The sequence below is a fragment of the Erigeron canadensis genome, chromosome 7, assembly GCF_010389155.1.
Source record: "Erigeron canadensis isolate Cc75 chromosome 7, C_canadensis_v1, whole genome shotgun sequence".
NCBI lineage: Eukaryota > Viridiplantae > Streptophyta > Magnoliopsida > Asterales > Asteraceae > Erigeron > Erigeron canadensis.
Genome location: NC_057767.1, coordinates 20,797,355 through 20,824,179, shown reverse-complemented (window position 1 = coordinate 20,824,179; position 26,825 = coordinate 20,797,355). Strand labels below are relative to the sequence as shown.

Below are 26,825 nucleotides of genomic sequence, written 5' to 3'. Positions count from 1 at the left end.
ATACAGGTGTTCAAAACTATCCGTATCCGAACCCATTATTATGAAATCCGATTTGATTTTATCTGATTCGGGTAGTAATTGTTGAAAATTTCGGATACCTGAAAGTATCCGAAAAATCTATATCTAACTTATATATCTATATAAATATTAAAACAATAGTTATCCTAGCATTTTAAAGCCTTCTACAATTTAAAACTATTTTTAAAAATTGCCACATAGGTCTTTATCCTATGTGGCATCTCTATATTTTTTTACAATATATAAATCTACAAAATTATATTATCTAAAACTTTAAATTAAATAAAAATAAAATCTACATAGAAACAAATTCTTACAAAAATAAAAGTAAAAAGTCACATTCTATATCATAATGAAAACCGTATGAGTTTAAAATCTATTTTTAAAATTGAAAAATTTTCAAATTATTTATTTCTTAATTTTACTATCTAATATAACCAATATTATATATCACATTGTAATATAGTTTTTTATCCTTAAAAATAAAATCTACATATAAACAAAATCTTACAAAAATAAAAGTAAAAAATCACATTCTATATCATAATAGAAACCGTATGAGTTTAAAATCTATTTTTAAAATTGGAAAATATTTGGTTTTCAAATAATTTATTTCTTAGTTTTACTATCTAATATAACCAATATTATATATCACATTGTAATATAATTTTTTATCCTTTTCGTGGTGGTGATTTTACGTTTTATAAAAACTATTATCAATTACTAGGTGAATTCAACATAATTTGAATCATAGGTTTGCTCTTTGTAATCTAATTATAATTTGAATTTGGTTTCTAACTATATCTAATTAAAGCTTTTCAACTTTTATGAATTTTATTATTTGATGAAGTTTTATGAAACTATTTTCTTTGAAAGAGTGTGATGAAATTCTAATAAGTCACATATCATTTTGCAAAAAAATTATAAATTGTTATGATTTTACATTATATTTACATTTTAACTTCATTTTATGTTCATTAGTATTGCATGAAGTATAATATGTGATACTTAATATGAATATTTGATAACGTATGTTTTTATATAAATGCAAATATTTTCACAAATAATAAGAGTTATATTTTGAATTTATCTATTTCAATAAATGTAAAAATTTCCATTTAATGATAATATAGATTTATATGTACATGCCTAAATAATGTATAGTTGTTAAAGGTTATTATAAATATTCATATAACTAAAACAACATTTTTAAATAACCGCACATCATGCGAGTAAAAGACCTAGTATATATATATATATTTTTAAAGCATTTCAATATCTTTTTATGTAGTAATCTGTTAACCCCTCACGTGCATTCCACGTGAGGGTATATTTATACTTTCATACTTTAAAGGACCAATTGTGATGGTTTCTCAGATCATCCAAATCCTTTACTAAATTCTAGTACTGCAACACAGATCACTCAAATCTAAAATGTATAGTCATCCTCTAACTTCATGCTCATCTTGAAATTTTATATTAATCTCGGGGGAAATGAAATCCCAATGAAAAACCCCATCAAATCCAATACAAAAACCACCTCAAAAATACACATATAAATGAACCTAATTGTTATCATATCGATTTTAATTCTAAGAAAACAATAAATACCTGTGAAAGGAAAGATTGCGCGGAGCGTTCGTCGGGGATATGGCCGGCGATAGCAATGAATTTGCTCTTTTTAAATTTTCGTTTTAAACTCACTCTCTCTCTCTCTCTGATATCCTCGTGAAAGCACCACCGACGGCGGTAAGGCTGGAGTTGGTGGCGGCAACAGTGGTGACCATGGATCTTACGAATGTTAATGGTGATATCAAATTCAACACCACCACTTGCATTTGGTGAAAGCCCAACTCAAAAAATATACATATAAATGAATAGATCCAGAATTATGGATATACATGCATATACACTATGGTGGAGGAGTGGTGGTACAAAAGAATATCTAGTGGAGGAGACATTCGAGTAATTAACCAATCGAATTGGATAAAACACAAACACAACATAAAGTTTCAATAATACTTGCAGTCGGAGGGAGTGCAACAATGAGTCTCAGTAGCTAAAAAAAATCCAACAAAGCAATTGGATTGTAAAATGAAGTGTAAAAATAAAAATTCCAATCTTTCTCTTTTTGGTCTTGAAAGTCCCTCAGTCCTTCACCCCTTTTTCAAATATATATGAGGTTGGGGTTGACGTGGGACACATAAATTTGGGTGTATAAATCCTCACATTTTTTTTTTAATTCATAAAAAACATGGGGCCAAACATTTATATATATATATTTTAAAAAATTAGTATGCGACGGGTTTTACACCCAAGCTTGGCTATCTAATAGCCACATATTATGTTTTCTCAACAAATATATATAGAGGTTAGGGTTTATGTGGCTGTTATTGTAGAACCCCTTACATCTTGTTTATTTAATCTATATATATTAAAAAAGTAGTATGTGAGGGGTTCTACACCCAAGATTGGGTGTCTAACAACCACATACTATGTTTTCTCACATATATATATATATATATATAGGGGGACAATCAAATAAGAACAGTTCTAAAATAAGAACGGTGAGAACACTTAAAAAACATCATTTTGATGCATTAAAAGTCCATAAAACTAACATAGTGCATAACTAATTATCATTATTTAAGTATATAACAACACATTGGCCTGTCAAAATCAAAAAAATCATGTTTTTTGTTTTGTGCATCCATCTTGGATGCATATTTTTCAAAATGATGCACCCACCAAAAAACGTGATTTTTTCGATTTTGATGGATCAATGTGTTGTTAAACACTTAGATAATGATAATTAGTTATGCACTATGTTAGTTTTATGGACTTTTAATGCATCAAAATGATGTTTTTTAAGTGTTTTCACCATTCTTATTTTAAGACTGTTCTCACCGGAGTGTTACCCTATATATATGTGTGGTAAGGTTAATGTGAGAACTCAAATATGTTTTCTCATATATATATATATATGGTAAGGTTAATGTGAGAACCAAAATAAGAGTGAGAACTGTAAGAACCACTATTTTCCTTCCCTCTTTTTCCTTTTTGCTGTGGTTTTTTAATTTTCAGTTTTTTAATTTTTGATTGTTTTTTAAGTTTTTTTATTTTTTTTGATAAAAATCCATTCTAAAAAAAAAATTATAATAATCTTGGTTTGAAATAGCGTGTCGCGACCCGTTGCGATAAGGTTCCAAAGGCAACAAGCGTGCCGTTGCGAGCGCGGCGAGCGCAACACGTATTCGCAGCGACAGTTCTACAAATATGCTAATACTCTACATGTTACAATTAAATACCAAAAGATAACATTCCATGTCATAAGAAAAGACAATAATTTGTGATTTCAAATCACCAAATCATAATAGGTTGCGATTCTACGACACCAAATATATAATAAGTAGAAAACAAACCATAAAAGTAGATTAATAGACTTGAAATTGAAAGTTGAAATCAAAACATAAAGAAAATAAGTGCCCAAAAAAGTGAAAACATAACTTTGTACATGTTGTGACGCTACAGACACAACACGCAATGCTCGAAATGGGCATGTAGCGCTCGCAACATGTAACCTGGCCGCAACACCCTTGGCGTTGCGCCCTAGGGTCGCAACACGCAACGCAACGCCTGTTGCACGTTATTTTAAACCAAGATAATAATAAAAAACCATATGGGTTACGTGTGGATACGGTACGGACGTTGTTCTTATCCGATATAAAGTGGTTGTCACTGGACACATATGGGAATGGTATGGATTTGATGGGCGTCAATCCAAGAGATGGTGGCGGTTGGATACTGAAAGTCCCTATTGCCACCGGATCTATGAGATTAGATAACAAACTATTGAGTGCGGAAACTCTCAATAGCTAGCAATCAACACTACAATAAACACGAACAATATATGAATAATTGGAGCCTTGTATTACTTCAATAATAACGATTACAAGTAAAACACGAGCTCTACTAAAAAGAGAAAATGAAAATAAAAGACTAGAGAGATTAACTCGTTGCAACTAAAACCTCTATACAAACCTAAAACATAAAATCTCTATATATAGGTATCGGACATGGTCGAACTCAACCTAGCATAGTCGAACTCGACCACCCATTCGACCTGGTTAAGTTCGACCTGGTCAACCCTATAGTTGACTTGGTCGTGTTTGACCTTATTTCATGCAAAAAGAAATTGTTTAATAAATTACATATACAAACGACTCAAGACAAACTTCTATAATGATGTTGTCACCCAGAATTGCACCAATAGACTCCCTCTTGACATCAACATTTAGAAGTTTTCATCGATCTTTAAAGTCTTCGTTTGTAATGCATGCTAATAGTAACAGAAATGCACAATCAAACACTCAATGAGAGTTGCTATCAATTATGACAATCATTAGTTAAAAAATCTGCATCAACCGACTTACATTTAACCAATGATATTAGGTTTTCTTTTGGTAAGATTTGATCTTCATGCGCTGCACACTAATCTTCAAACTACAAAATCTCTGTATCATTATGACAACAGACAAATCCAATTCTCAGATTGAAAATATCCCCATCAACCGTTTCCTTCTCCAAATTAAGCTCCAATAAAAATTATCATGCCCATCATCATCACTTCAAAGTAATCCAGACATCATTGCTTCCAAGCAATCCAAATATCCACGATTCCCCAAGCAATAACAGAAATCCTGCAAGACAACATTGTTTAATCCATTTGATTTTCAAGCTTAACCGGTATTTGACAGAGAAGTTGAATCTCCAACAATTAGCATTGAATTTAATAAGCTCCCACAAAGATAAGAAACTTTGTAACTTGAATTTCAGATATGCAAGACTCAGAAGATCCATGTCTTCAACCAATAGTGTCTAACTTTGTCTTGTAACTTCACGAATCTACCAATCACCTGACATCTTTTGTATCAAATCTCCCCCTCAAGGTAAGCATATCCAAAATACATAGCGAACTACTTAATGTGAAACCCCTTCACTAGTTACCGGATTAATCTTCTCTACATCATTAACATAAAAGAAAGGTTTGATCATCAACTACTTGGCTACAAATGATTAATTTCATCACAAAAGCTCTAAGACAAAATCCCAAACACATGCTCAACAAAAATCAGATATAGTTTAATCAACTTTCAACCCGGTCTTCAATCTTCATTTGATTTATCTGAATCACCTAATTTGTAATGAGGCACCTTTGATCCAAAAATTAGGTCGGACACGTCACACGGATTCAAAACCAAAAAGATACCATGATTGACTATGTCAAAACATCATGATCTTCATTATTTCAAGCAACCAGAATTTTGTATAGAAAACATGGAAGGTTTTAAATTTTTATCCCCCCTTTTTCTCTATAAAATTTTTAAAATAGCCAATATGTTTGTTTTTGGTTTTAGCACATCTATCATTCTCATCTTCATCCCATGGTTGCTCTAATATGCAAATAAGAGATAATCCAGTAGCTCTTTGCCATAACAAACATCATGACACGCTTTTTTACATATACAATCATGAGATAACCTAGTAGCTCATTGACAGAACAACCTTTTTGTCATGATCTTGAATTTCCTCTAAGATTTCTCAAAATCTTCCAAAAAGGATAGACCTCGAGCCGTCATTCATTTATATATCATCTAAATTCAAAACTTAAACTAAGAGTTTACAAGTTCCAAACCTCAATGATATTAAGTTGAAACCCAAAATTGTTCAAGTCTACAAGTTCAAAAACTTCATTGACAGAGATCAAACTCAAAACCAAATGAGTTACACCTTCAATCTCAAACAAGTTCAAACCAAAACATAAACAAAAAGTCCTTTGGTGTGCGTAGAAATTGTAAGAACTTTAGATTGTTCAAGTTAACAAGTTCAATATTCGAAATTCAGATCTCAAACCATAACTCAAGAGTTTTTTGGGGTTAAAAATCAAGTCCGAAATTTGCAAACCTTAACTCAAATAAAGCAAAGAAAATTGTCTCTAGTACAAGGCAAATGGAGAGGTATTTATAGCCGAAATTCGAAAGTGAGGTTGAACTCGACCAAAGTGGTTGAACTCAATCACACAAGGTTGAACTCGACCAAAAATGGTTGAATTCGACTAAAAGCGATTGATCTCGACCTAACTAGGTTGAGCTCGACCAAAAGTGGTTGAACTCGACTGTAGGTCGAAGTCAACCCGTCACAAGCTTGAATTGCCGAAAACTTGAAGAAGCTAAAAATGGCTTACAAATTGTTGAAAACTCTAACCCCGAACACGATCAATGGCCCTGATACCATTTGAAAGTCCCTATCGCCACCGGATCTACGAGATTAGCTAACAAACTATTGAGTGCGGAAACTCTCAATAGCTAGCAACCAACAATACAATAAACACGAACAATATATGAATAATCGGAGCCTTATATTACTTCAATAATAACGATTACAAGTAAAACACGAGCTCTACTAAAAAGAAAAACCGAAAATAAAAGACGAGAGACTAACTCGTTGCAATTAAAACCTCTACACAAACCTAAGACATAAAATCTCTATAGCATGGTCGAACTCGACCTGGTTAAGTTCGACTTGGTCAACCCTATAGTTGACTTGGACGTGTTTGACCTTATTTCATGCAAAAACAAATTGTTTAATAAGTTACATATACAAATGACTCAAGACAAACTTCTATAATGATGTTGTCACCTGGAAATGCACCAACAGATACGGTACGGGCTAAACCCTTAACTATAAGGGCTAAGTCCTTAGAGACATTTTTTAGTGGTTGTCACGGTTCTCATAATTATTTTGGTTCTCACTTGGTCACTTCAATATATATATTTATATATATATATTTTGTTGGGTGTGAAGTCCTTAGGGAAGTTAGTTAAAAACTCCATTTAATGGAGTAGTCGTTGAACAACTCCGTTATAGAGGATTAGATCAACAACTCTGTTGTAGAGTAGGTCAATAACTACGCTACTTGTTCTCCTATATATATGTCCATGTAATTGTAAATTGAAGGAGTTGTGAGCAATGTGATAATAAACTCTCCATTTGCAGCCGGTGGATGTAGGTCAGACCCAGACCGAACCACATTAAATTCTCGTGTCATGTTCTTTATTTTCTTGCTTTGTTGCTTCCGCTGTGCCTAAGGCAGTTCTATCTAGTTGCTGTACCCAACAAGTGGTATTAGAGCTGTTCGTTTAATTCAATTGTTGCTGTTTGAATTGATTTGATATTGTTACTGCTGTTCTCAATTCTGCTGCTGTTCGAATTGGTTGATCAGATGATTCTGGTTTGCTGCTGCTATTTTCAGCAGCTGTTTGCAGTTGTTGCTGCTGTTCTAGGTCTGATCTGGCTTTGATCTTGCTGCTGATTTTGCAGCTGTTTGCTGCTGTTATTTGCTGTTGTTGCTGCTGTTTTACAGCAGTGTTTAGGGTCTGTTGCCGCCGCTGAACTGCTGTGTTTTCTTTCTGTTCGATCTGGTTTTCTGGGTTTGGATTTGTGGTTGTGTTTGCCACTGTTACACCTGTTCCCGTCACCACCAACCGCCATTTGCAACTTTTGTTCACATCAGATCTGAAATCTGTTCAAAAATCTGTTTAGTTGTTTTTTGATTGATTTTTTTGGTCGGTGGGTGCGATAAAGGTTTCTCGAATTTGGGGTTCTTTGGTGTTGATTGATTGAAAGTTGATAAAAGCACTGTTTCAATTTTCTTGTTCAAGAGGTATTGGCTATTGTTCTTGGTTACCACCGAGACATTCTTGTTCGTCATTGATCAGAAGTTGAGGTATTGAGTTGTATCTCGGGTTATTCTGATTCACGATTAGGGTGTGGTTTTTGCTGGTGGTTGTTATGAAGTTTGTTGCTGTGATATTACCTTGATCGATTAGAAAAGAAAAGAAGATAAGTACCATTGTTTGAAGTTAGTCCATTGAAACAAGGTATTAGGTTGATTAAGGTTAAGCCTTTGTTCGACCAGGTATATACAAATGTTTTAGATTGGATTGGATTTCTGTTGGTTTCTTGTGACGGGTTTTGTCATGAGAACTTAGATATGGTACTCGTATTGAAGAAAGTATAGCTAGCAGGTTTGTAGTGCTCTGGGTTTTGAGTATTCCTGTTCCGGTGTTGCTTCCGGTGTTGCTAGTGTCGACACGAGTGAAAAGAAAGTTAGTCAAGTCATGGAACTAACTCTTGTTTCTCTATTGCTGTTATTGATCTTTTGCTGTTAACTGGTCTGGAACTGTAGATGTTCAGTGTTGATCAGTGGTTTTGACTTTTTTGAGAGGATCTTTGTACTGGTATTGGGCGAAGGTTTTCACTGGATGAGTACGAGTGGAGGTTTGGCTCATGGAGTTTGTTTAGCATAGGTTAGAATAACAAGGACAGTGGGAGTTGGACATAGTTGACTTGTGAGGTTGCATGAGGTGCTCAAAGTTTTAGGGTTTTTGAGTCGCCGAGGTTAAAAAATTATGCTTATGAGAATGTGTCTGGGTTGATGCATTGGAGCTCATTGGAAGGCAGTGAAGAATTCTGCTTATGAGAATGTGTCTAGGTTGATGCATTGGATCTCATTGGAAGGAAGTGAAGGCTCTTGTTACAGATTATGGTTTGCTTCATTTTATGTTACCTACTGTAGTGAAGGAAGTGAATCTGTTGATTAGACTTTTGGAGTGTGCAGATTACTGCACTACCGGAAGAATTGAACCAACTTTCGAACAAAAGTCTTGGCTTGCTGACTCGAGAGTTATACGAGTCCAGTTTGCAGTAAAGGACTCCGGAACTTTCAGGTAATCTGTTTGAGCGTATTTGGAGGTTTTGAACTTGGACGGGATTTTGTAACCGTGGGAGCACGAGGAGTCTTTTGACACATGTTGAAATTGACGTTAGGTTTTTTGAAGACCAGGTTTTCGAATGAAATCTCTCCTGTGAGGTTACTACTAGTGAAGAGTATTGTTGTTCCTCTAGAGTCTCTGGAGCCGGTATTTCAAATTAGTAGTAGCCGGTTAAGATCGAGGATGAGTCACTGGTGGACTTCGCCATGACTCGGTCAGCTGTGTCTAACTGTATTGGAGCGGTTTACAACTTCAATGTACCCTTTCGGTTTACCGATGATTGGGCAGCCTAAATTGGGATGTATGGATTGAAGTTTGGTTTGCTCTTGGGAGCCGGACCTGGAAGACTTTGTTCCTGTGGAGTTTGGTTGGGGTTACATCGTTGGAAGTTTGGTTTGTTCTTGGGAGTTAGACCTGGAAGATTTCTGTTCGAGTGTATGTTTGAAGTTTACGGATTACTGAAGACACGGATTGCTTGGTGGCAGACTTGGCGTGTATCTCAAGACCTTCAAGTGGGAGATTGTTAGGTGTGAAGTCCTTAGGGAAGTTAGCTAATTCCATTTAATGGAGTAGTCATTGAACAACTCCGTTATAGAGGAGTTGTTCAATGACTCTATTGTAGAGTAGGTCAAATAACTACGCTAGTTGTTCTCCTATATATATATGTGTCTATGTAATTGTAAACCGAAGGAGTTGTGAGCAATGTGATAATAAACTCCCCATTTGCAGCCGGTGGACGTAGGTCAGACCCAGACCAAACCACGTTAAATTCTCGTGTCGTGTTCTTTATTTTCTTGCTTCCGCTGTGCCTAACGCAGTTCTATCTAGTGGCTGTACCCAACATATATATATATATATATATATATTTCAACAAGGGGCTAATACAAAGATCTCACTTTTTCCAAAGAGTTGAACAGTTTGTAGACACAGTCTTTATGAAAAACAAATTTGTTTGATATGTAGATTAAAAGAAGATACTTGTATTTTGATATTGTGATTTTGACCCGGAAAAATAGAAGATATTCATAATAAAACAAAAGTGAATAAATATCACAATTAGTCCTTTAGAGGCGTGAAAGTATAAAAATGCCCTCAAGTGGAATGCACGTGAGGGGGTTAACAGATTCAACTTGACGCCCGTTATCGAAAAGAATGAAACGTGATCATTTTCTGGCTAGAAAGGGATTATCACTAAGGTTTTGAAAGTTAAAGGCCGAAACGAGTCTTTTTGGACAAACCACAAGGGCGATTCGTGTCGATCACTGTATACGAATATATAATATTATAAATTTATATTTTGAATGTTTTTAAACAACTATTATTATGATATTATAAATATACAATATCATTATTAAAGTATTAAAAAACCTAAAATGATATTCGAAGATTTTATAATTTCAAGTTTTAATATTTTAAAAGAATTCGGATATTTCGGATATCCGAAATTTCGGATATATATTCCGATATTGAAATCCAAAATCCATAATTTGACTTGAACACCCCTATGTGCACATATTAACTATCGGTTTCTTTGTTTTTATTTGAACTCATAAATTTTTTGACATAGAAGAAGCATTTTAGGATCTGTGGTATACATTTGAACGTGATCATATATATGTGTAAATGTCAACTTAATAAATTTAGACAATTTGAAATGTGGTTATCATAATATCATATGCAAACCTCTATTTGTGCACATAAAAATATTAAAAAATACTTGTTTACAGATGAACATATTTCATATATGATTGTTTTATATACACTTGTAAACTTCGTTAAAAATATGTATTCACATGTAAATCACTAAAATTGATGCCATGAAATGTTATTTGTAATCAACTAGAATGTAATAGCTAAAAGGTTTGTTTGTTTTCAAAATTTTTATATGTTTGCAATTCACATCTTCACAAGTTAAATATGATCACACATTTATAATCCTATATTGTCAAAATACTAATGCTAATGAATTAATAAAGTTAAAAATCCTGTATTGTCAAAATACTAATGAATTAATAAAGTTAAAAATAAATACCTACGGTACTAATAAATGTTTAAATCGATTCTTTTCCATTTGTTGATTAATTTAATGCTAGTTATATAATACAAAATTTTAAGCATAAATCACATATTAAGTTAATTTTAAAAAGAAAAAAATGTCATGTCAATTTTGCAAAATGTAATGGCCAACTAAAAAATAAAATAATTATTATAGTTATCATTGATAATCATAAGAAAAACATGACATGCTCAAAAATAATTGATCCATGGTATTCTCATGGACGTTTTTTTTATAAATGTTTTAGTTTCCTGTTATATCTCCCCTCAATTTTTTTCTGAACATTTAGTCGGATTACGACATCAGGAAAATCTCACCATATAATGGTAAATGGTAAAGCCTTGCACATTCCCTAGACAACGAGGTGTTGACCATGGGCTGTTACAAGTATTCAAAGGAAAAAACCCTAAGACTTGTCATCCATGAGGATCGAACTCAATACCTTGGGTAAAACCACAAGCTGGGCTGGCTATCATTGGCGCCCTCTCTCAATTATTATTAATTTTTATTCCCAATAATTACATAAAATGTTATCATCCATTAATAACCATTGACTGGATCAAAATAATTCAAAAGGTTTTTAAAAGTTCTTTCATCTTAAATGGGTAGCATATACTACCTGCGATGTTGTGTGATTAAATATTTTTTGGGCGTTTAATAATTTTTATAGCTGTTTGTCTCAACCTCAGTTGACACATTGGGTAGCAGCATGACGAATTTGAATGCGCATAGTGTATTTGTATCTAATATGGCTTCCAGAGGAAATAAAGTATTTTTTTTTTTTTTGAACAGCACGAAATAAAGTATCTATTTTAGCATTTGAAGTAGCTAATACGATTGTCAAAGGGTCAAATTTGATGCAATCTCTTTCTGAATTAAGCATCCATATTCTTGAAAAGGAGATTTTACATTCAGAAGGCGTACAACTTTTGGTTTCTACTGATACAAAGGAATTGTTACGTATTGCAGCTTCTGACAAGAGGCAAGCTGACATATTTGAGATTTTCTGCTCTTTTATCGTGCCCATCAAATTATACATCAGTATCCATCTCATAATCTGGTTATTTGGTTTGCAGGGAGGAACTTGAGGTTTTTTCCAGAGAGGTTGTTCGGTTTGGAGATATGTGCATGGATCCACAATGGCATCATCTGGATCGCTTTTTTTCTAGGTAAAGCTGATTCCTTTTGTTACTTGTTTCTTGATATCATGCTTCATTTTTGATATTTGATACAAATAGTCAGCTTAGAGAAGAGGCGGAAATAGTCAGATTGGACCTGCATCCGCTAACAAATAGTCAGCTTAGAGAAAAGGCGGAAATCACTATGCAAAAATTGACGAATCTTGCTCAGTATACCTTTGTAAGTTACTTTTTCCAGTTTTTATTTACAAACAGATCATGCACAAATGTGTACAGTTTTGTTCCAAATGAAATGCTAGTGTAAAAGATGATAACTTGTTTGTTTTGCTGCAGGATTTATACCACGAATATCATGCTTTAGATAGATTTGAACAGGATTACCGGCGTAAGCTTGATGAAGTGGAAGCCTTGCATCTTCCTAAAAAAGGTTAGTTACCGTTCCTGCTAGGTTATTTCTTGACGATATTGAATGTCTTGCACTCTTGCTTGCTAATTTATATTTATTTTTATGGACTCTGACTTGTTTTGCTTTGAACTATTCGATTTGCTACAATGGGGTTTATCTTGTTAAAGTCTCAGCATCTTTCCGTTGTAGGTGAGAGTCTCTCAATCTTAGTTAGTGACGTAAAGCATCAAAGAAAGCTTGTGAGGAACTTGAAAAAGAAATCTCTTTGGTCTAAAAGTTTGGATGAGGTATTCTATCAACCTATATACATTTTTTCTATTTTGTTATCTAAAGACCTTAAAATTTACATAGCTATTTCTACTAACCTCTTTGTTTTTGTGTACTAATGAGCACCATTATTCTTTTTTGTGTCTTATCCATTGTAGATTGTGGAGAAGCTAGTAGATGTTGTCACGTTCATTCCTCATGCAATAGCGGAGGCTTTTGAAGAGAATGGTATTTAAAATTTGTTACGAGATAATTATGTATCTACTACTTTACAATAAAGTCACTAATTTGTGATTGAATGATGATGTATCAGCATGCTAAGTTAAACAAATGGAAGCTAGAAATATTGAAATAATCTGGCTTTGGTCCCAAATCCTACCCGGTAAAATAGTTTTTGACGGCTAGTTTTATGTTTCTTTTTAGTACCGAGTTCAATTCCGAATGGCGAGGAGGCTCAGAAGAAGCCCGAGAAGCTAGGTGCTGCGGGTCTTGCTTTACACTATGCCAACTTAGTCACTCAGATGGACAACATTGTAAGCTAACCGAACTCTCCATTTTTGTTTGCTTATTCAGAATGATTATTGCAGCTCAATTTATACATATTTGTCTTCTATACTTCCAGGCATCACGTCCCATATCTTTGCCTCCTAATATGAGGGACAATCTATATAATGGCTTGCCAGCAAATGTTAAGGTTGCATTACGTTCTCGCTTACAAGCACTCGACCGCAAAGAAGTGGTATGTCTATCGACCATTATTTCCTTTTAATTCAGTTTTCTGTTTACATCAGGACAAAATCTGCTATTGACATTCTTAAAGAGATAATCCAAACTTGAAAAGTCTATTCAGAGGACTGGTCTTAATCAGACCCTGACTGTATGCTTAATTCTGATATAAAGCCTGCTGTCATTGTTGGTCTGCTGGTGGCCCTGTTTTTTGTGTTATCAAAATTAACGTTTAATATGATAATCTGTCTAATAGTTTCCTATATGCTAGTAATTCATCAGATAATTTATCATTAAACTGTTTGATGTTCGATTTTGTATAATAAGCTTTAATCTGATAATATCTCCGATAAGTTTTATATGCTAATCTGCTATACAAATGTTTAGAGAAAAGCACCTTAAACAAGCTCTTGTAAATTCACTAAATGTGATACATTCCGTAATAAATAATGCATGCACTACATATTACAAAAAAGTGGATCCATACTAAATTTATCCAATTAATGTAAATAAATATCGCTATAATTACCAAAGGGCTTGTAGCCTAGCGGTATGTGAAAGTGTCAAGTTTGCAACAATCAAAACAGATTAAATAAAAGATATACGATAAGAAAGTAAACACGTTTAACTATATGTATATTAATTAAACAGTGAATACATGGTTGGTTTACAAAGAAGAAAATCGAAAAATACTTGTTAAGTTTTTGACACACAAAAACTTAAATGTTCTACAATAAGAAACACACACAAAGTGACAATTGCATAACTACACCAACAAGGGTTGCGGCTAGGTCAAGTGATTCCTTATATAGGCAGAGATGGGAATCACATGACAACCCAATAGATGTTGACACCTCAAGTTTGTTAACCATCTATTGGTGGATCTCTCAGACCTGCAGGGTTCTTTGTCTTCATCTTGTTGGGAGACTGTTGATGGGATGGTTGGGGTACTAATGTCCTTGGGCGTTGAGGGCGTTCTAACCTTGGGTTTGCCCTTTGATACACTTCGCTTACGTTTTGGGACATCAGCGGAGGGTGAAGATTGTAGATTTTGTGTTGGGGACGCTGCCTTAGGATTACTTTTGGTTTTTTTAGAGGCTTTGGAGGTCGCTGGGGGGTTTATCAGCGAACCAGCCTCAGAAGGCATTTCAGCGTCCACAACGACTGTATCAGCCACTTCATCAGAAAGAAGTGCTACCTCCCAATCGTTGTCTTTAGGGTATAAAGAAGAGTTTAGAGAGAAGAGTACCTCTTTCATATGTACAGTGAGGCGAGCAACCAAATGTTCAGCAGGTTGCTTATAGATATTGTTGCCGACCTTTGCTACTTGAATTGTGGCAGCATGTGGCAAGTCATATTCATCACCCAGCACCTCTTTGAAGACGAGAGAAAATTCTCACAAAAGGCACTGTGTGAGATCTGTTGTTCAGAGTGATCTTGTGCTTCATATCATTGAAGATCATCAAGGCATAATCCATAAATCTTCCTTCAGCAAGAGCGTGGATAATAGGCATCGAAGTTGAGGACGCCTGATTATAAGATCCAGAGTTTCCACCCATACACTGGATCACATGAGTAAATAGAACTCTCCAGATCCCAGGGAGATTTTGTTTCAAGGGATTGCTTGGAATCGCCGGAGGGTTCCTCAGGTTATGATTATACCCGATTGAAGGCAACCATGCCTTCCATTCATCATCTCCAGCAGCTTCCACAAATGTATTATCATTATTCTCTTGTGGGAAGCAAAGAGTTTGACGTAATGATGCTGGAGTGATGGTAATGGTCTTCGTTCCTTCTCGAACAGTGCCAGAGATAAACTGGGTGGACTCATCATAACTACAACTCTCGAAGAAGATGAACATAAATCTTCTCCGGATCTGCCATTATACTTTAACTGGCAGGGGAAACATGGATGAAATCCAGCATAGGCTTATATCCTTTTGTACCTTTTGGTACGTCAGACGAGCCGAGATGGTTATTAGGTTTAACAACCATCTCTGTTGCAGCAAAGGAGATTTTAGAAGATTTAACGATATTAGTAGAGGGAGAATAAGTAGAAGAATTTAGATAGGATTTCAGAGTTTGTTCGGTGGCGGCGGAAACGGATGGAGTTTCAGATGATGAAGCCATTTATGAAGTTTAGTGTGCAGATTTGAAGATGTAAAGATCAAAGGAAGGAGATAATATGATTTAGAAGAGATGAACAGTTTGAGAGATTTTTAAGAGATTTGAGAGAAGATGAATAGTTGAAAGAAAGCGTGAATGTGGGAATATGAGTATGAGTTTGTATATATAGGGTATGGTGATGGAACATGATTGGTCAAATGAAAAGACAAAAAGGTTTTCTCTCTCTCCTCGTTTTCAAACTGTACAGTTGTTTTTAACAACTGTCAAAGATATGTGTATATATAAAAAATAACTTTGTGAGTAACGTTTTAAAAAAATATTTTACAAATACTTGAGTGTGCGCCGTATGCGTCAAACAGAGCCAGACCGTCAGATGCACAGTAACAGTCTCAAGTGGACAGGTGACGTACTCAAGAAAAACAAGTGGGTAAATTTTTTTAGATTATATATCATTTGGCTCAAAAGAGTGCCATGTCACCAACATAGTTGCATCCGAAATAGTTAGTTTTAGATGTAGTCCTATGTTTTATTCAATGTTGAAAAGATAAGTATGAAAATAATTTATTTTATAAAATGCTTCAGCACCTATTTTTAAGAGAAGGATTTTAATTTTGGTGCTGAGACAAATTTTAGAGAATGAAGGTCAGCAATCTTATGACTAACATAAGGTCGCTGATAAACAATTTTTGGCAAATTGTCAGCCATCAACGGATTTTATAAGTCTTTACCAACAGCCGTTTGCTGTCGGACTAGATGAGGACTTTTAGCTCTTCATTGCTTTTATTTTGCTTTTTCCTAAAGAAACAAGGATCAACGGATTTTAGAAGTCTTTACCAATAACCGTTTGCTATTGGACTAGATGGAAACTTTTGGCTATCCATTGCCTTTGTTTTGCTTTTTCCCAAAGCAATAGGGATCAACGGATTTTAGAGGTCTTTACCAATAACCGTTTGCTATTGGACTAGATGGAAACTTTTGGCTTTCCATTGCCTTTGTATTTCTTTTTCCCAAAGCAACAGGGATCAACGAGTAAGACAAACTCACTAGCTGAGTAGCAGACATGGCAATCATGTTGCTGATTCTCCATTCAGCATTCCTAACTTGCTTACAAGCAGTTTGAATCTAGTTTCATCCAGGGGTTTTGTAAAGATGTCAGCTAGTTGATCATCAGTTGGAATGAAATAGATTTCAACATCTCCCTTCATGACATGATCACGAATGAAGTGATATCGAATATCAATATGCTTGGTTTTAGAGTGCTGAACAGGATTGTGTGTAATAGCAATAGCACTTGTATTATCACACATGATTGGAATTTTAGAGTATTCCAAATCATAATCAGCGAGTTGATGCTTCATTCAGAGCATTTGAGCACAACAACTCGCTGCAGAGACATATTATGCCTCAGCTGTGGAGATGGAGACAGTATGTTGCTTTTTACTGGTCCAACTAGTTAGTCTTCCTCCCAGCAGTTGGCAACCACCACTGGTGCTTTTGCGATCAAGCATGCATCCAGCATGGTCAGATTCAGAGAATCCAACAAGATCAAAGTTGGAATCTCTAGGATACCAAAGACCCAAGGTGGGTGTACCTTTAAGATATTTGAAGATTCGCTTTACAGCGAGGAGGTGAGACTCTCGTGGTGAGGCCTGATGGCGAGCACAGAGACATGTGGAGAACATAATGTCAGGGCGAATTGCTGTAAGATACATGAGCGATCCAATCATGCCTCTATAGTAAGTGGGATTTACATGCTTCCCATTTGAGTCAGCATGAAGGTTATTTGGAGGAGACATAGGAGTGCGTTTGGGAGTGACATGGGTGAAGTCAAACTTATGCAACATATCCCTAATGTATTTTTCTTGGTTGATGAAAATGCCTGTGGGAAGTTGCTTAATTTGCAAACCTAAGAAAAAAGTTAACTCGCCCATCATACTCAATTCAAACGTACTTGACATAAGAGTACTAAACTTCTTACACAACTTTGGAGAAAGGGAACCAAAGATTATGTCATCAACATATATTTGGACATACAAAGCGTGAGCTTTCTCTTTGTAAATAAAGAGGGTGCTATCTATGGTTCCTCTATGAAATCCATGGTCTAAAAAAAATGAAGAGAGGGTATCATACCAGGCTCTGGGAGCTTATTTGAGACCATAAAGAGCTTTATTGAGCTTGTAGACATAGTGAGGATGCTTTGGATTCTCAAAACCAGGAGGCTGCTTGACATAGACCTCTTCATTAAGAGCATCATTTAGAAAGGCACTCTTGACGTCCATCTGATAGACAATGAAGCCTTTGTAAGCAGTGTGAGCAAGAAAAAGGCAAATAGCCTCAAGACGAGCGACTGGGGCAAAGGTTTCATCACAGTCAATGCCTTCAGTCTGGCTTGAGTATATCCTTGTGCCACCAATCTGGCTTTGTTGCGAACAACAATACCAGCTTCATCCATTTTGTTCCTATAAACCCATCGAGTGCCAATGGGTTCCTTACATGGAGGAGGAACTAGAAACCACACATGATTTCTTTCAAATTGGATAAGTTCCTCTTGCATGGCTTGAACCCAAGAGGGATCAACCATTGCTTCTCCAATGTTAGAAGGAACAATTTGAGAAAGAAAATTTACATAGAGACAAGTATGACTTGTCGCTGATCTGGTTAGAACACCATTGGTTGGATTACCAATTACATGGTCAAGTGGGTGGTCAGCAGTCCATTTGAGTGCAGGAGAATGAATGGAAGAGTGGATAGGCGCAGAAGATGTGGTGGAGATAGGATCACCAGTAACTATTGGGTAGCTGGAGAGATCAACAGTTAGGGTAGGTTCAGGATTGCTGACAGGAGAGTCACTGACAGGTTCTTCCTGCTGAGGAATGTCATCCTCAGCGTCTCCTAAATCAGGATTCGCTGAGGCATCATGGAAGACATCATCAGCGATATTGTTAGTTTCATGAACTACTTCAGGAGAAGAATTGCTGATGGAGTCTTTTAGTACTGACCTAAGAAGAGGTTCTACTGGATCTACAGAATAGATATGAGAAGCGATGTGATCAATACTTGGAGACACATTCAGGGATGGTTCAGCAACGGGAATATCAGCGACTGATTGCGTAGCTGTCTATTAAGGAGGATCAGCAAGGTCGCTGAGAATTTCTTCAGCAGATGATTGTTTGGGAAGATCACTTAGAGCTGAACAACTTTCATCAAAAGTAACATGAATTGATTCATCAACTTTTTGAGTGCGAGTGTTAAACACTCTGAAAGCTTTGCTAATAGACGAGTATCCCAAAAAGTATCCATCATGAGCCTTGGGATCGAACTTTCCTAAGTGATCCTTATTATTAAGAATAAAGACGGGGCAACCAAAAACATGGAAATATCCAATTTGGGGTTTCTTGCCCTTAAGAATTTCATAGGCAGTCTTATCATGTCGTTTGACAATAAGACACCTATTTTGAGTGTGACAAGCAGTGTTAACTACTTCTGCCCAAAATTTTAATGGGAGAGATGATTCACTGAGCATAGACCTACTAGCTTCAATAAGAGTCGTATTTCTTCTTTCAGCTACACCATTTTGCTCAGGGGTTCGAACAGAAGAAAAGTTTTGTGCTATCCCTTGATCAGCACAAAAACTTTCAAGAGTGTGGTTTCTAAACTCAATGCCATGATCACTTCTGAGTTCTTTAACCCGAATGCTGTTGAGGTTTTCCATCCTTTTGATAAAATTTATAATTTCCTCAGCAGCCTCACTCTTCGAATGCAGAAATATAGTCCAAGTGTATCGTGAATATTCATCCACAATAACTAAGGTATATTTGCTACCCTTTAGGCTTTGAACATTTACATGACCAAAAAGGTCCATATGAAGAAGATGGAAGCAGCCATTTATAGAATTGGCCTGTTTAGTTTTGAAGGTGGCTCGATGACTTTTACCCTTTTCACAGGCACCACAGAGCCTGTCCTTCTCATAAGTGAGAGGAGGAAGGCCTCGAACAAGATTTTTCTTGGCAAGAGAATTGATGGTTTTGAAGTTGACATGCGACATACGCTTATGCCATAACCAATTGATTTGAGATACAGATTTCGAAAAGAAACAGGTTTCACTGTCGGTTTTAACCGGAGTGAAATCAACCAAATAGATATCTCTCTTTCTAGGAGCTATTAAAACTACCTCTTTGTCAATATTTACAACTGTGCCTTGATGCTTGTCGAGAATGACTTTATAGTCAGCATCGCACTGTTGACTAATACTGATAAGGTTGTGTTTTAAACCATTCACATAGGCAACCTTTGTGAACTTTATTAGCCCATTAGAGAGAGATCCATATCCTTCAATTTGGCCAGTTGAGTTGTCACCAAACACTACTGTGGGACCATCAGTCTCCACGAAGTTATCCAGCAGGTCCTTGGATCCAGTCATGTGTTTTGAACATCCACTGTCCAAATACCATACTTCTTTTCCTTGTGAGGCCTGCATGGATAACAATAGAAGGATTTAGGTTGAATTATAGGTGTCCCTGCTGATGTCATTATCAGCAGAGGAAGAGTGAGAAGAATCATTATCATTAGAAGAAGAAGAGGTGACAGAAGTGTCAACAGTTTCATCAACCGAAAGTGTCTTAGTTAGTTGATTGGACAAAGGCATGAAACTCATGGCTTCAACAGTATCTCCTTGATTGGTAGAGTTTCTAGTGTCAAGAATAACCAAACCGCCAACTTGATTATTACTTCCATATTCTACAAGGATACTGTTAGTACCATTGGAAATAATCTCTTGAGAGAAGGGAAGAGAGATTCGTTGAGAGGCAATGAATTCAGCAATATTGCTTTCACTTAAAACAAAATTATTATTTGAATTCATGCTCGATTCTGCAAGAGGAGCTTGCGTGTTGATAGCAGAAGCAGGAGCAGCAGGAGATGAGGAGGGATTTGGCTGAATGACAATTTCAGGAGGATTCCTGGAGTTGTTCTCAGTACAGTCAGCAGCAATGTGTCCTTTTTCACCACAAAGATAGCATTTTCTATTATTGGTCTGATTTAGAGTTAGAAAATCTTTAAGCTGTGAGGATAGGTCGTTAACACGTTTGGTCAGCTCACAAATTTCAGGATTATTTGAGGCAGTTGACGCTGTAGAAAAGGCCTTTTTCTTTTTTGATTTAAGAGATGAAGACTTCTTCTGATGCAGTAAAGGAACAGTCTTTGGAACAGGACCAAGAATGGATTTGTCCTTAGATTGGGCATTTGAAGAGGAAGGATCAAGATGAATCTTAGCACTTCGCTGACCTCCTTGTTGAAAAGGTCTAACTTGCTGAGCAGATCTGAAATGCTAAGACTCCAAAGGATATTTTCCAGCATGTTGTACTTCAAATTGAGAAGGTCTGACCTGCTGAACAGGTCTGAAATGCTGGGAGAGAGAAGTTCCCTTTGGAACATAAATGGAGTTGGGTTGCTGATAGCGAGCGTCAGCGAACTTATTTCTCCTATTCATTAAATGACCATGCACATCAGCCTTTTTGCCAGTATGAGAAGAATTTGAAGAGGAGGGTGGCAGCTGAGGCGCAGGACTTTCAGCAACAACAGAAGGAGTGGAGGATTCAGCGGATTGACTAACAGGTACAGCTCGCTGAGGAGTACTGTAGTCATATGGAACAGCAACCTTGCTCCTTTTGAAGGGATTAAAAGCTTTAGACTGAACGGTCAGCAGCTGTGGAGCTATAGGCTTATAACTATCACTTGAAGGATTTCCTTCAAAGGTTTGAGAAGAAGAATATTGAATTATGCCTTCATTAGGCATCATATCAATGATGGGATGATCAGGAAAGATTGTCTTAGCAAAACTAGGAGGATAATAAGTTTTGGGTTTGGTAGAGGAAGAAGAGGAAGAAGTGTTGGATAAGGATGACACATTGTCAAACTCGGAGTGATAATCATTTGATCCTTTGGTGAAGTGATGCTTCATCATTTCTTCACTAGAAGCAACAACACTTGGAGGAATTCTTTCTTCAGCAGTAGGACTGTCACCAAAGTGATTGGTAATAAGGGCAACAGTCTCATAATCTCTACCAATAATGGCGTTGATTTGAGTAGGCATCAGCTTGCTGAAGATTTGGTCATGAAGCTTGGAGGCTTTAGACCAAGAGGTAACAATTTTTTCAAGGTTAGCGACCTTATTTTTCAAATCTTCGTTTGATTTTTGAAGATTTTGATTGAGAATTTTTTAAGACTCAAGCTCAACATGAACATTTCGAAGGTCCTTGAGCTTGTCATTTTTAGCACTTAGCTCAGCACTGACTGAGCTAAGCTTAGCTTGAAGATCAGCACGAATAGATTCAACAAATTGAATGTCACAAGTAAGCGACTCAAAAATTTCTGACTTATTTTTTTCAGAGGTAGAGGAAAAATTGCATACCTTCTTGAGAGTGACATTTACCCACTGACTGGAACAAACTTGATCTTTTGTCAGTGCTTGATCATCAGCAAGGGCCATAAGGCAAATGGCATCAACATACTCTTCCTCGTCAGCTTCAGAGTCATCAGAGTCAGCCCAGTCATGTTGTTCAGCAACAAGACTCTTGGCAGGAAGCTTGGCTTCCTCAACGTCAGCCATCTTAGCACGAAGCTCGTAGTACTTCTTTTTGTATTCATTAGCGGGCTTGACTGAGGAGGGTTTTGCTGAGGAGAAAGAAGAGGGCTTCGCTCCCTGCATGGAAGGAATGGAAACATTGCATTCTTTTTGGTAATGGCATTTTCGACCACATCTCCAACATTCTTCTTGCGATTTTTCGACTACTGGTTTTTGAGAGAAAGTCGACTTACGACTATTCCATTTTTTGGAATATCTCTTGCCAGCGATAATAGCAAACTGCATGAAGTCTGAGAACATTTCTTGTCTCTCCTCAATATCGAGGTCATTGACAAGATCTTGTAGATGAGATGGGGTAGCAGAGCTGCTGTTGACATGGATGGAGTCAACTTCAGCAGAGACCAAGGCAAGAGGGTCAAGAGAAAAAGAATTATTAGATAGAGAGGAGGAAGAAGATGAGCCAGCATGCCTCTTGGAATCAGCTTCTGCTCTTAAGTTTTGAGCAAGGGCTCTCTCTTCAAATTGAAGAGTGCCATAAAGTGATTCCAAGTCATGCAACTTAAGTTGCTTGGTGGTGCGAAGAATCTGTCTTAAACCTTGCCATTTAATTGGAAGGCTGTCAATGAACTTGCGGCATACTTCAAGCATATCATGCTCTATGCCAGCATTAGTCATATCATTCAACAGACATTTGAAGCGATTGTAAGTGCCATCTAGATTCTCATTTGGAAGAGAGAAGAATCCTTCATAGGCACGCTTCAGATCAATCTTTTTAGTGGCAAGGACATCTTCTGTACCATCGAATCTGGTACAAAGATTGTCCCATACCTTCTTAGCAGAGGAAAGCTTGATGACAGATTTCATAATGTCATCAGGAAGAGTATTTATAATGAGATTTCTTAACCTAGCATCTAGATTAACAAGCCTATGCTCGTCATCTGTCCATTGTACTTCAGGTTTAATAAGCTCAGTGACAATCTCAGGAGCTTCAGTGGTGGCTCCTGGTGTCCTGGTAACCAGAATCGGTACATAAGGACCTTTGGTTAAGATGGTCATTAGGTAAGGTTCAACTCCTACAATATGTAGAAGCATTCTTTCCTTCCAAGATCCAAAATCATGAGATTCGAATCTTGGAGGGATGGAAACATACCCAAAGTCTCTGGTATTAACCAGAGTAGGAACTGCAGTCATAGAGAAAGATTTTAAGAACTAAAATAAGAAAAAGTTTTAGATGCAGAAAAAAGTAAAGAAAAGATCTTGCAAACTTTTACTCAGATCAGATTCGGTGTGTCGAACCACCGCTCTGATACCAACTGAAAGTCCCAAGTTTGCAACAATCAAAACAGATTAAATAAAAGATATACGATAAGAAAGTAAACACGTTTAACTATATGTATATTAATTAAACAGTGAATACATGGTTGGTTTACAATATAGAAAATTGAAAAATACTTGTTAAGTTTTTGACACACAAAAACTTAAATGTTCTACAATAAGAAACACACACAAAGTGACAATTGCAGAACTACACCAACAAGGGTTGCGGCTAGGTCAAGTGATTCCTTATATAGGCAGAGATGGGAATCACATGACAACCCAATAGATGTTGACACCTCAAGTTTGTCAACCATCTATTGGTGGATCTCTCAGATCTGCAGGGTTCTCTGTCTTCGTCTTGATCTGCAGGGTTCTCTGTCTTCGTCTTGTTTGTTTCCAAATCCGGTATGAGAGAGAAAGACCCAGGTACTGTTTTGGTACATGATCACATGTCTTCAATTTTCTTGATCAACACGTGTCTTTAGGACCAATCTTCTTATCTTCATCTTCCCGCCCATATTTGACTTACAAATATAACGGTGAGTCATTGAACTTATCCTTTAACTTGAAGATATTATCGATCGTTAAGAGATCGCTGAAGAAGCTACTCGCTGAGGACTCGCTGAAGAAGAGACTTGCTGAGTCTCTCAGCGAATCTATAACTCAACAGTATGTGAGTTGATCCATCAGCTATGAGGTTGTAAAAATTGTGTAAGGGTTAAATGTTTGGAATGTTGTGTGGTGTGTTGATATTTGCTTTTAAAAAAAAGAAAATAAAAGATATCCCTATAATTTTGCGGAGAATGAACAGAAATAAATTCATACTCTTGATATGAAAGCTTACAAGAATGCAATAACAGACCACATGAGTAGCGACATTTAGAGAGTAAGTACAAGAGAATGCTAGATGTTAGTAAATTTGTATCGAGTTGAAAGCTTAAATGACAGCTTTGCCCTTGACACTAGGAAAAGTTCAAAAGCTTGAAAAAGGGTGACTGTTGACAATTTATAGCCATTAAGAGGTGGTGCAAACTGAATTTTTTGTACGGATGCGACATTTTTCGAGGCATATGGTGTAAATATGAACTTTTGTTTTTGAATTTGTAAAACTACAAAAACCGGTGTCTAAGACACCGATCTTCAACTGTTTGGATCAAAGCCGGTGTCTAAGACACCGGTCTTACATTACGTGGCACAAAGCCGGTGTCTTAGACACCGGTCTTCCATTTTCACACCTAAAGCCGGTATCTAAGAGGTCGGGTTTTCTTGTGTTTTGTCTCAACGCTGGTGTCTTAGACACCGGTTTCAAACACTATTTTTTTTGAAAAACAGAGGACTCTATCTTGCATATTTATACTGTAATCAAATATTTATACGTGGAGTATTAGTATTTGCCATTTATTGTAGCTCGTTTCATTTCTAATCAAATAATGAAATAAGCAAGGCTGGGAGAGAAACACGTGGAGTAAGAATTTTAGCATCACCGGAAACCCGTTTTCTAAGATACCGGCTTTGGTGTATAAAGTGAAGACCGGCGTCTAAGACACCGGCTTTGTCATAAAGTGTGCCACATAATGTAAGACTGGTGTCTTAGACACCGGCTTTGGTCCAAAAAGATAAAGACTGGTGTCTTAAACACCGGTTTTCGTAGTTTTACAAATTCAAAAGCAATAGTTCGTATTTGCACCAAATGCCTCGAAAAATGTCGCATCCGTACAAAAACTTCGGTGCAAACTGCAAAGCATTAAAAGCTTCAAATGTTATCCATGTTTGGTCCTTATCCAGTTCTTTAATCGGGTTCCTTTGGTCCTAAATCAGATAGAGTATTCACCTAACCTGTCTATGATTCAAAGGTAGGTCCTGAATAGCAACCACAAGGTCTTGCCTACAACCAGTAAGGCGTTTAGGAACGTAAATGGTTGATTTCAATGTTTTCACACAATAGGTATTTTTCTTCGCGCAATAGTTAGCTTCGTAAGGGTGTCAACTTTGTGAGGAACTCTTTGTTTGACTGATCGTTGTTGAAGGAATTCTAGATATTTGACCAATCGCCAATATGCATACACTTCTGTTAAACTATGTCTAGTTCAAATGCTCTATTTGGTTTTGGATAGAAAGGACAAGGGATATAGTTTTGTTGTTATGCATCTATACATCTTAAATAATATATGCTTTGTTTCAGATGACCATGCCTCAAATTAAGGCAGAAATGGAAAAAACACTCCAGTGGCTCGTTCCAGTAGCTACGGATACTACCAAGTATGTGTTATATACCATACCAATGCTTTACAGGATTCATTCACGTTACCAGTCTTTATTAATTGTTATCTTTTGTTTTTTTGTAGAGCACATCAAGGTTTTGGATGGGTTGGCGAGTGGGCAAACACAGGGTAAACAAATTATTCTGGCTCTTATATATTGCCGCTTTTCTTTCTCTTCTATAAATAACATCTGAATGTTTTTCAACAGTAATGAGTTTGGGAAGAAGACAGCAGGGAGTAACAATATTATCCGACTCCAGACACTTTATCATGCTGATAAGACAAAGATGGACCGATACATTCTTGATTTGATTATTTGGCTTCACCGTCTAATAAGTTTAGTTAGATTTAGAGACAAGGTTCCAAAGTACATTCCTGCTCGATCGCCTCCTACCAATAATGGTCTACTCGGGCATTCAGATCCGTCTAGATTGAAAGCCAATGGTAAACCACAAAGGGTCCAAATCTCTTTGGAAGCCATGTTAGATGTTTTGGATGGTTTAGGTACAGATTTTCAAGATGTTACTACATATTCTTAATGCAAAGGTTCTTTTGTCGATTCAAAGTATGGGCCGGAAGGTCTCCCAGGAATGGGATGTAAGTGCTCTGATATGTTGGCTGGATTGGGTATGACAGTTTGAGCGGATGGTCATTATATGTGTATATATATCTCATATATGTCTCTTGTATGAGGCGTGTGTAGTAGATTATAAGAGATTATGTTTAGTATGTCTAAGTATTTATTCTATACATACATATTTTTGTCCACAAAGAATATAAGATTCATTTTGTCCTGATTTCCTTGGTATACAAATGCATTTTCATGTGTACAACTGATACATTCTTTTTTTCATTTCAAGTGCAGTAACTATATTTGGCAAAACTGAGATGTTTGTCAGTTTGTGTGAAAATAATCCACAAAAAAATTTAAGAATAGAAAAATTAATTTATTAAAAGATACTATTAGATTGAAGTTAAAAATTTTATCAAAAAGAGAAGAAAAAAATAATAAAAAAAAAGTTTTAAATTTTTTTTAAAATTAAAAAAAAAAAAGAAAAAATAAAAAATTATTAAAATTGAAATTAGGGATC

General features: G+C 36.2%; 1 protein-coding gene across 2 annotated transcripts in view; it reads left to right on the top strand.

Moving 5' to 3' along the window:
* Positions 1-26,564, top strand: part of LOC122607814 (protein PSK SIMULATOR 2-like) — a 28,199-nt gene extending 1,635 nt beyond the window's left edge. The window contains exons 2-12 of one of the 2 annotated variants that reach the window (XM_043780866.1): positions 11,701-11,890; positions 11,985-12,077; positions 12,156-12,267; positions 12,381-12,474; positions 12,643-12,740; positions 12,879-12,948; positions 13,144-13,253; positions 13,343-13,459; positions 25,656-25,732; positions 25,819-25,863; positions 25,943-26,564. In XM_043780866.1, the coding sequence (XP_043636801.1) occupies positions 11,701-11,890; positions 11,985-12,077; positions 12,156-12,267; positions 12,381-12,474; positions 12,643-12,740; positions 12,879-12,948; positions 13,144-13,253; positions 13,343-13,459; positions 25,656-25,732; positions 25,819-25,863; positions 25,943-26,273 (1,337 nt within the window). In that variant the 3' untranslated portion in view covers positions 26,274-26,564. Of the gene's footprint in view, positions 1-11,700; positions 11,891-11,984; positions 12,078-12,146; positions 12,268-12,380; positions 12,475-12,642; positions 12,741-12,878; positions 12,949-13,143; positions 13,254-13,342; positions 13,460-25,655; positions 25,733-25,818; positions 25,864-25,942 lie in introns of both variants that reach the window. The other variant, XM_043780865.1, reaches the window with a different exon arrangement.
* Positions 26,565-26,825: the final 261 nt, after the last annotated feature.